The sequence below is a fragment of the Saccostrea cucullata genome, unplaced genomic scaffold (genome assembly GCF_032062105.1).
Source record: "Saccostrea cucullata isolate Sc308-1 unplaced genomic scaffold, CSIRO_AGI_Scuc_v1 ctg17154, whole genome shotgun sequence".
Lineage (NCBI taxonomy): Eukaryota > Metazoa > Mollusca > Bivalvia > Ostreida > Ostreidae > Saccostrea > Saccostrea cuccullata.
Window position 1 is genome coordinate 1 of NW_026938367.1, and position 11738 is coordinate 11738.

General features: G+C 31.8%; 1 protein-coding gene across 1 annotated transcript; it reads right to left on the bottom strand.

Annotated features, from left to right (window-relative positions):
- Positions 1–7596: 7596 nt before the first annotated feature.
- LOC134250061 (uncharacterized) lies at positions 7597–8832 on the bottom strand. The gene is made up of 5 exons (XM_062732414.1): positions 8797–8832; positions 8539–8601; positions 8204–8395; positions 7907–7981; positions 7597–7788 (listed from the first exon to the last, which is right to left on the bottom strand). The coding sequence occupies exons 1-5, from the start codon at positions 8830–8832 to the stop codon at positions 7597–7599; spliced, it is 558 nt and encodes a 185-aa protein (XP_062588398.1).
- Between the last annotated feature and the right edge of the window lie 2906 nt (positions 8833–11738).

Genomic DNA, 11738 nt, shown 5'->3' on the forward strand with positions numbered 1-11738 from the left:
TTAACTAATATTTACCTTTTATTCCTATGTAGATGACTAATTTTGCAGAATTTTCGTTATTGTATTTGGTAATCAGTAGAAATAAATGTCCATGTTAATTTTTAACAGAAGCAAGTTATAAAAGAATCACGAATATGTAGAAATTTATATAGAAATCAAATAGAAGATGCATTGCATTACGTTAATGAGAATGACATATCATATAATATAGAAAATATATTATATTTTGTTGATTCATTGTGCTGGAAAACTTTTCATTTTGTAGTCATTAACATTCCTTTGAAAGAAACTGTTGTAATTTGTTTTATATTCTCTCTCTCTCTCCATCTCTCTCTCTCTCTCTTCTTTGATTTGCTTTTAAGGACCCTCTCTACAAAGTGCAATTTTTTTGGACATTGAGAAAAATACATTGTATAAAGGAGTTAATATTGAGGATCTTTGTTTAATTTTCACAGTTTGGTGCATGGTATTTACCCCCCCGGGAAAAATGTTCAAAGACAATACAGTATCAGGAATAGAAATCACTAATCACAAAATCACAAAATGTGAAAAATGGAAAATTTGGCATTTTTTGAAAAATTTAAGCCAAAATAAAAAAAATTGTCTACGGAAATATTTCAAATCATATGCGTGTTGTAAAACATAGATTAGTAGTGTCACTCATAAAAAATTGGAGTGGGATCTCAATGCTATTTTTAGTAACATGTATCTAAAAATAGACATATTTCAAAAAATCCAAAAAATGAAATTTGGGCAGAGTTTTGATGCCATTGCTGGGTAATTAGGAAATATACTGTAAAAGTCAATGTGCTAATGTCAGAGACTGGACACCAATTACTACAATAACTACTAAATAACTATTATTTTCAGGGATTTCCGTTTTCTATTTATAGCTTCAAATGCCTAAATATAGACATGTCTCATAAAATGATGAAAAATGTCAATTTTTCCTCATTTTGAAGCTCCACTGAATCATAAATAATAAAAATATGGATCTCTCCAATATCTCATCAATAAGAACAAGGAATAGTATAATATCTCACAAATTATTGAGGACAGGCTCTCATCTCCATAAATAGTACAAATGTCTAAAAATAGACACATATGAAATTAACTGTTTAATGTTGATTTTCCACTAATTCTCAAATTAGAGATGGGAAATTTACCAACTTACTGTCACTAACTGTAACTGATATTATGTGACTGACAAGACAAAATAACATTCAATGGAATGCAGCATGATAAGCAGAGGTTTCCATTTTTTTTATAGTAACACATAGTTAAAAATAGAAATAATGCAAAATATCGGGAAAATGTTGTTTTTTGTACTTTTTTCTAAAACTTTGGATGAATAATTGCTGACTAACTGTTTTTAATTGCTATTGGCATATGGTGACCAACAAGTAAAAGAAAGCATTATATCAAATACAGAATGAGAAGCAGAGGTTTCTATTTCTATTTATAGTAACATGATTTTAAAAATAGACATACTGTAAACTATCGGAAAAATGTAGTTTTTTGTACTTTTTTCACATTTTGGATGAGCAATTGCAGACAATATGTTTTTACTGCTATTGGCATTCAGTGACCAACAAGTAAAAGAAAGCATATATGAAATACAGAATGTGAAGCAGAGGTTTCTATTTCTATTTATAGTAACATGAGTTTAAAAATAGACATACTGTAAACTATCGGACAAATGTAGTTTTTTGTACTTTTTTTTCACATTTTGGATGAGCAATTGCAGACAATATGTTTTTACTGCTATTGACATGCAGTGACCAGCAAGTAAAAGAAAACATATACGAAATACAGAATGTGAAGCAGAGGTTTCTATTTCTATTTATAGTAACATGAGTTTAAAAATAGACATACTGTAAACTATCGGAAAAATGTAGTTTTTGTACTTTTTTCACATTTTGGATAGCAATTGCAGACAATATGTTTTTACTGCTACTGGCATTCAGTGACCAGCAAGTAAAAGAAAGCATATATGAAATACAGAATGTGAAGCAGAGGTTTCTATTTCTATTTATAGCTACACATGTTTGAAAATAGACATGCTGCAAATTTTGAGAAAATGTACACTTTCGCACTTTTTTTCTAACATCAGGGATGGTCAAAGTGCAGACAAACGGCTTTTATTTGTTATTGACAGAATGTGACTAACGAGTATGAAAAAGCTTTAGCTAAAGTGTATAAGAATAATGTTTAAGCGTATTTTTACATTTCTGCCTATAGTAACACATATTTATAAATAATCAGGAAAATAAAGAATCATTCGTTTTTTTCAAATTAGGGATATGAAATTTGCAGTCAAACTTTCATTAGCTGTAACTGACATGGCTAATTGGGTATTCGGCGCGCCAGCGCGTCCACCTCATTCCAATACATAATCACAAAGTATGTTCTCCCTGCATTAAAACAATCAAATGACAGCGAATTTCTTTATAAATTAAGCATTATCGGTTATATTCAGGTCCACAGCCCAAATCCGATTGAAATTCTTTTGTTAGGTGGATCCAGAAAATTTTCCCTAGGAGGCGGTGGCTCAAAAAATTTTAAAAGAAAAATGGTACTGAAAGAAGTTCAGTTTTGTTATGACCCTAGAGATTATTGCCATGACAATCAAGTCTTTACAAAGGAGATAAAACTCTTGGGTCATAACAAAATACTTTGTTACATTCATGTTAGAAGGAAATTAAAATCTACTAAATCTACTCCCATTTATTTTTTACCGATGTTTTGTATATCTTTGACCCCCCCCCCCCGTTCCAACACGTACATGTATGTTTATACGTAAAATAAATTCATAAAAACCAAAACAACATTTTTTTTTAATGCTTTAGTTTAAGTCTAGAGAAATATATACATGCATGTATAAAGAGAGATATGAAAGTAAGCCAACTCAAAAACTTTGGCAAATTTCAGATTACTTTTGAACAATATGTGGTAAGGCATGCATTGATCAAAGGGGATCTGGATCCCTGGAATATTCAACTTCATTATAACCCCCCCAAAACGAAGTTTTGGGATATAAGAATCAGTTTTTTCCCGTCTGTCTAGCTGTCCATCTGCCCATCTGTCTGTGCAAAAGTTCCAATCCATATCTTCCTTAATGAGGAACATTAGAATCTACTACTCCACACAAAGATTGTCCTATGACCTAAGTGTGTGTCATGACCTTGGCCCAAGGTCATTTGGGAAACTTCAAGGTCACTGGAAGAAAAATTTTATAATTTGTGTCCGTTCCAGATCTTTCTTATTGATAAACTTGGTAGGTTCCTATTTCACATAAAGATTACCCTAATATTGTGTCATGACCTTGACCCGAGGGTATTTAGGGAAGTTCAAGGTCACTTGACGAAAAATTTCATTATTCGTGTCTAGTCCAAATCTTTCTTATGGATAAACTTGGTAGGTTCTCATTTTACACAAAGACTGCCCATGACTTAAGGGTGTGTCATGACCTTGAACCAAGGTGATTTTGGGAAGTTCAAGGTCACTGAAGAAAAATTTCATAATCGTGTTCGCTCCATATCTTTCTTATGGATGAACTTGGTAGGATCTCATTTCACACACAGACTGCTCATGACCTAAGAGTGTGTCATAACCTTGTCGCAAGGTCATTTGGGAAAGTTCAAGGTCACTTGAAAAAAAAATTATTTGTGTCTGGTCCATATCTTTTTTATGGCTAAACCTGAATCTACTACTTCACACAAACATTGCTTATTACCTGATTTTCTGTCATGACTTTGATCCAAGGCCATTAATGCAAGGTCAAGGTCACTGACAGAAAAAGTTCATAATTCGTGTCTGCCCGTATATTTAGTCTGGTTTTTTTTATTAGGATGCACCTTCGTTTCATTTATGAAAATATTATAGCATTACTTTTGCATTAAAAATGTTTTAGCATTTCTCTCTTCTCTTAGAATAAGATCATTAAATATTCATGATTTAGCACCTCTGAAAAACCCAGCGGGGTATTTAGTCCCTTTGGACAGATTAGTTTAAACTGACATAGTGATTTGAGACACCGGCTCCTACGGAAAATTTTCTGGATCCACCTAACAAAAGAATTTCAATCGGGCTAGGGCTGTCGACCTGAGTATAAACGATAATGCTTAATTTATGAAGAAAATCGCTGTCATTTGAGTGTTTTAATGCAGGGAGAACATACTTTTGTGATATATGTATTGGAATGAGGTGGACGCGCTGGCGCCCGAATACAATTAGCCATGTCAGTTACAGCTAATGGAAGTTTAACTGCAAATTTCATATCCCTAATTTGAGAAAAACAATGATTTTTATTTTCCTGATTTTTTATAAATATGTGTTACTACAGGCAGAAATGTAAAAATACGCTTAAACATTATTCTTATACACTTTAGCTAAAGCTTTTTCACACTCGTTAGTCACATTCTGTCAAACAAATAAAAGCCGTTTGTCTGCACTTTGACCATCCCTGATGTTAGAAAGAAAGTGCGAAAGTGTACATTTTCTCGAGAATTTGCAGCATGTCTATTTTCAAACATGTGTAACTATAAATAGAAATAGAAACCTCTGCTTCACATTCTGTATTTCATATATGCTTTCTTTTACTTGTTGGGACTGAATGCCAAAAGATAAAAACATATTGTTGCAATTGCTCATCCCAAAAAGTGAAAAAAGTACAAAAAACTACATTTTTCCGATAGTTTACAGTATTTCTATGTTTAAACTCATGTTACTATAAATAGAAATAGAAACCTCTACTTCACATTCTGTATTTCGTATATGCTTTCTTTTACTTGTTGGTCACTGAATGCCAATAGCAGTAAAAACATATTGTCTGCAATTGCTCATCCAAAATGTGAAAAAAGTACAAAAAACTACATTTTTCCGATAGTTTACAGTATTTCTATTTTTAAACTCATGTTACTATAAAAAGAGAATGGAAACCTCTGCTTCTCATTCTGTATTTGATATAAGGCTTTCTTTTACTTGTTGGGCACCATATGCCAATAGCAGTTAAAAACAGACAGTCAGCAATGATTCATCCAAAATTGTAGAAAAAAGTACAAAAAATGACATTTCTCTGATAGTTTACAGTATTTCTATTTTTAAACACATGTTACTATAAATAGAAATGGAAACCTCTGCTTCTCATTTTGTATTTGATATAATGCTTTCTTTAACATGTTGGTCACTATATGCCAATAGCAGTTAAATACATATAGTCAGCAATTATTCATCCAAAAATTTAGAAAAAAGTACAAAAAGTGACATTTTTGCGATATTTTTCATCACGTCTATTTATAAAACATGTGTTACTATAACTAAATATGAAATCCTCTGCTTCTCATTCTGTATTTCGTTTATGCTTTCTTTTACTTGTTGGTCACCATAAGCCAATTAGCAGTTAAAAACATATTGTCTGCAATTGTTCATCCAAAATGTAAAAAAGTAAAAAAACTACATTTTTCTGATATTTTGCAGTAGTCTACTTTCAAACATGTTTTACTATAATAAGAAATGGAAAACCGCTTCTCATTCTGTTTTTGATATAAGGCTTTCATTTACGTTATGGTCACCATATGCCAATGGCAATTAAAAACAGATAGTCTGCAATTATTCATCCAAAATTTTACAAAAAAACGACATTTCACTATATTATGCATTATGCATTTTTAAACACGTGTTACTATAAATAGAAATGGAAACCTCTGCTTATCATGCTGCATTCCATTGAATGTTCTTTTGTCTTGTCAGTCACATAATATCAGTTACAGTTAGTGACAGTAAGTTGGTAAATTTCCCATCTCTAATTTGAGAATTAGTGGAAAATCAACATTAAACAGTTAATTTCATATGTGTCTATTTTTAGACATTTGTACTATTTATAGAGATGAGAGCCTGTCCTCAATAATTTGTGAGATATTATACTATTCCTTGTTCTTATTGATGAAATATCAGAGAGATCCATATTTTTATTATTTATGATTCAGCGGATCTGCAAAATGAGGAAAAAATGACAGTTTTCATCATTTTATGAGGCATGTCTATATTTAGGCATTTGAAGCTTTAAATAGAAAACGAAAATCCCTGAAAATAATATGCATGGTAGTTATTGGTGTCCAGTTTACATTACACATTGACTTTTACAGTATATTTCATAATTACCTGGCAATGGCATCTTAAACTCTTCCCAAATTTCATTTTTTGGATTTTTCTGAAATATGTCTATTTTAGATACATGTTACTAAAAATAGCGTTGAGATCCCACTCCAATTTTTTTATGGGGGGACACTACTAATACTGACGTTTGACGACACGCATATGATTTGAAAAATTTCCGTAGACAATTTTTTTTATTTAGCCTTAAATTTCTCAAAAATGCCAAATTTTCCATTTTTCACATTTTGAGAAACTATGCTATTTTGCCGAACCATTTTCTAAGAGTGCGGTCAATTCTGGAATAACTGGTTATATGCCCTGTATTCTTTAACAGTTGATGTTTTCTTGTGATACAAAGATTTATATTTGAGTTCACTACATAAAGAAAAAATGCATTCATATTTCCTCAATTTTCATGCTTTTGTTTGTCAAAAATGGCCGAAAATGGTCAAATTCAATGGATCCGTCTCCATGGCAACCGGGTGCACGTGGGAAACTTCTAACGCCATATTTGCTGGTTTTGTACCAAGGTGCACCTGTGGTGCAAATTTCATCAAAATCGGAGACATGTCGTTTCCAAGATTTTTTGGTGCTTACAGAGAATCATGTAAGATCCAAGGGCAAATCACTCTAATTGCAGAAAAAATATCTTAAAATCAAAACTCTTAAGTGTGCAGTGTAGAGAGGGTTCTTAAGGAGGCTGTGGGGTCAACAAATTAACCACCAAATTTAACTTATTTTTAGAGATACGGTATCAAGCTGTCAACTAGCATTTAGCAAAGAAAACATTATATATTTTCGTTTTAAAATTTAAGCATTTTTGTATATCTTTATATGGAGCTCTTCTTTTAAAGAATATCAAAATAGTCTGAAAATGACTGCCTCCCACCAGCCTCTTTAATATCTACCAGCTTCATACATTTTGTACAATGTGTATTTGTGGCTGTAATTGTGCCATAATTGACCTATGGAGAGAACGTCAGTAGGAACATGTACATGTAATTGTGCCTGCTATTTATTCTTCTTGTTAATTTGAATAAATATATTTAAATCTAGTGATAAAATGCATATCTCAAAATATTCCAATACATGTATTCCAATATTGCAAATCATAAAAAAAGGCGTACCAACCATGATAGTATTTTTTTTTCTTTTTTTTGAATGCACCTGATAGTAAGACGTTATTAATTCTTTGGGGTATTTATCCTGCATTTTATTTCATAAAATGTGGAAACTTTGTAAATTTTGTCGAATTTACAATGACAATACATGTAATTGGGTAAGCTTCAAAAACTAAAGAGTCATAGTTTTTCTAATACAAAATTAAAAAAAAAAATTATTAAGAAATAGATGATAGATAGATGAGACTGATTTTATACAGAAAAATGCATTGTTATAAAATTAAATACTGTACCAGTGCTTTAGAATATTTTACAACATCTATAATTGTATAAAAGCATCGGACAGGTGTTGTGTTCTTGCATCCACTATTAAATTGACAAGTAACTTGTTCATCATCCGCAATCTCATTTTTGAGGCATTGAGTGGTACTGGAACTTTGTGAGATGGAGAAACTATGCAGTCAATGCAGAAGGAATGTTCGTTGGAGCAAAACCTATTTCGAAATCTTGCCTTGAAAAATATTTTAAAAAATGTAAAATGTAAGTTCCCTATACCAGAATACATGTTTAAAAGAACATAGTGTTGTGGTCACACGTATGATTATTCGCATAAAATAATAGTTTCTAACCTTTGAAACGTTTTTTCTGTCATAAACCTCACACTTGCTGCACTCAACTGGGCTTATTTCTAGCACTACTGCAGTCTGTATAAAAATAGAAATTAAGGTTATGGTGAAAAATAAAACAATTAGCATTGTTATGTCCGAGAGTTTTTCTTTTTTTATTTTTTGACTAGCTCCCGAAGTTATAGCCTGTTAGATATTTTCAAATGATACCTTATTTCTAAAAGGTATGTCAAATATTTATAAAATAAAAGATACATTTACTTCTACATAACTAGTAATAAAAGCACAGGTTATACTTACTCGGAAACATTTGTCCTTCAGTTTTGCAAAAAATCGATTTATTGATGTTGTTGGTACCATTATTTTGCAAAAGTACCGATGGCATTTAACTGATGCTAAATTCGACGGTCCAACTTCTGTCTTCTGTTCCAAAAGTTTCTCCAAGCAAGAAAAACAATACCCGTGAGCACATTGTTTGAGGACCACGACCGCCTAAAAAGATTTTTTTTTTGATAGTTATGTCTATGAAGGATAAGCCATCATTCGGTTAAGTAGACCATTTGCAAGCTATCTGAAGCTGATAAAAATGCAATTTTTAAAATTTTCAGGGACAAAACGTTTGCAAAATATTTTACCGTTTGTTTACAGAATGTTCCTATGCAGACACTAAACCTTGGAAACTTGAAAATTGTCCATATCTGCAAAATTGGAACATGTATTAATATAGAGTACAAAATTAATTACATGCTCATTTAAATAATTGACCAATAAGTAATCCATCCTTCTATGACAGATATCTAAACAGCACACACATATATTTCATGTATGCATTGCTTAAACAACAGTTCCTGTCTACATGAACATGTATGAGCACTGGGCTCACTAAATAATACCGCCGCCTCCAATATTATTATAATGGCAAAGTCCATGTTTGCACTGGGAGATCCGAAATAAGTGTCCGATCAGGAGTAAAAAAGAAAGTGTCGATGGCATTATGTAAACAAGAGTCTGTGAAAGTTTAATTAAATCTTATTCCGTGGTATAAGAGGAGTTGGGATTAATAAGGGTACTGTTTAGTATATGGAATGAATGACAGTATCCATGTTTTGCTATAGGAAAACAAAAGTATCACTATGTGTTCTATGAAAACGTAAAATAGAAGGTGCACTAGGTATATGTAATAAAGATAAACTATGGTATTATGAATAAGGTCGCTGGGAAAAATGAAATAATTATTTACTTCATTTGATAAGAGGGGCTGGTCTTTCGAAGTATCAGTCCTTTAAGGGATGGGGGTGGATAGAAACCGATGCTTTTTTGGTGAAAACGTTTTTCCGGGCCGGGCACCCTGTGATCGGACGGTGACGGCCTTTTTGGGAATCGGTGGGGTCATGGTGGAAATAATTGGGGTTAATATTCAGCGAGCAACGATGCCTACATCGCTCCTCATCGGCAACTCATCATTATCACGTGTTTTAAGGATCAGCCGATGTATGGCCGAGCATCGTCCAATTTTTAATCTGAGGTCTTCGGGTGGTTAGTGGTGTTAGCAGATAAGGCCATATCGGGATGTTCGACCCAAAAATTGGCCCGTAGTGACCGATTACAAAAGATGTTCACAAATGTAAGAGCGATGTAAAATTCGTGATTATCCTGAAACATCGGTTTTTGATTAGCAATGCATCGCTTGGCCTTTGTAAGTCTGGCCGGCAATCACGCCATTTTTATCATAAAAAGAATTGGTTGCCCATGTTACCCATGCTGAATAATGTGACTGATACTTTAAGGACTACTAGACCATTTGACCGATGTTGGGGTTTAAAACCACGGATTACCACTGATTACCACCGGTCTACGGCTACCCCGGGAAATGAGACCTAGGGATTCTAAAATTTAAAATTTTTTTTTTTTAATATGAGTTTAAATTTTTCCCCAATTTATGAAAGTTTGTCAAAAATAATATATTTTTTGCTATCAATATATGGTGCAATGCCCATTTAGAAGTTGCACTTTGCATCTGCCCAAAGTATTCTTTTAGTCAAAACAACATCACGAACAAATTTTAACCATAATTTCTCAAGAATCGTGTTTTGTTTTAGTTTTAATGATAAATAGCACAATTTTTTTTCAATTTAGCTATTTCCCCCCTAATTTAATTTTATTGGTAACCTGAATAATTTTTCTTTTTGTATGGGAAATTTATAAGATGGTGTCATAAGGTTAAAAAAATTTTGCAGAACTTTGTAAAAAAATAATTGAACAAAGTCAAAACCAAGTAAAACCTCAATTTCATATATTTTAGGGATTTTTTTTTATGTTTTTAAATCAAAATCACCCAACAAATATATAACAATCCATTCATCAAATTTTTGTTTTTGTTAAGTACCCTTAAAGGAAACTTACATGTACTTTTAATTTTTTGCTACGACAAAAACCAGACGAATTAAATTATGTTTTAATAATAGTGTGAAATTTTTTTTTCTGTCGAGAAAAATTTTTTTCAGAAATTTTTTTTGTACTATAATTTCATGAATTTTAGAACTTCACTAAAAATGTTAAAGACACAAATAGAATATGATTTGGATATATCTTAAAACATATTCTTCTGCAAGCTTTCTACTGGTAATTTAAGAATTGAGATCCGTATTATTTTTTGGAAATAAAGTTCGTAGAACATAATTTAAAAGATACAAATATGAATGTTACTTAACGATAAAGTGAGCCGTAAACACCATTTTTATGCAAAAAAAAAAAAAAAAAATCTTCTGAATTTAGAAACCTCAATCTTCCGATGAGATCGCCTGGCTGGGGATATGTTCCACTTTAATATTTGAGTAAACGATGTTCTTAATGCAGGATTTATTCACTTTTTAACAAAAAAAAATCTAAATACGAAGGTTGTCCGGTAAAAGCGTTGACAAGTTGTCTCGCATGAATAAATCTTCATTATGTTAGGAAAATCTCATTACTCTTTAGTACTTGTTTTTTGAATAAACACAGCAACTTTCAAATAGATATATGCAAACATGTAAATGAACAAATTATGAGATTTAATGTTATGTATTGAATCGCCTTACGGTGCACGGATGATGACGTCAAAGTGTCCAAACAGCGTTATGTTTAATCTTTGCACTAAAATAAAGTTGGGTATGTCGTACTTAAATTAAGTATTTTCACTGATGCACATACTTTTGTCTACCTAAACAGTTGAGGAACAAACTGGCACTGACGTGCTAACTAACTTCTGAAGATTTATTTGGAATTACGTACAATATTCCCACCCTCGTTCAACTAATTAAAAGACATTCTAATATTGACGGTCAACAGAAACAGCGTTTTCCGTATTTGGTGTTATACTAGTACATAGAGACTCGATCAAGAACAACTTCACTAAGAAAACTCCCATTTCATTTCTATAGTTAAGATCTGTAAATTTTTGTATTCATTTTAAGTCTCTGAAGGTGTTATTACATCAGCTAAATCAAACTGAACTGCTCTCCGGTGCGCCGTAACGTCATCAAACGTTACTATTTTTCGTGTGTTGTGTTTACCATTTTCTCATTTCGAATGCTTAAGAAATTGCCAAAAATGAATTAAATGACTTGAAATTTTTGAATAGTCGACAAAATGATTTGTGAAATCAAGTAAAAATAATATTTTTTCCAAATCGTATCTATTTAAGGTAGGATTCTTCGGTTTCAGACTAGATGAAATATTCAATGTACATGTATATTTGTTTATATCTCTTCTATAATTAGATGAAAGATATTTAAAAGATCATATTTATCTTTTCTCATCACAATTTTAACTTTAAATAGATATGGTAAACTAGTTT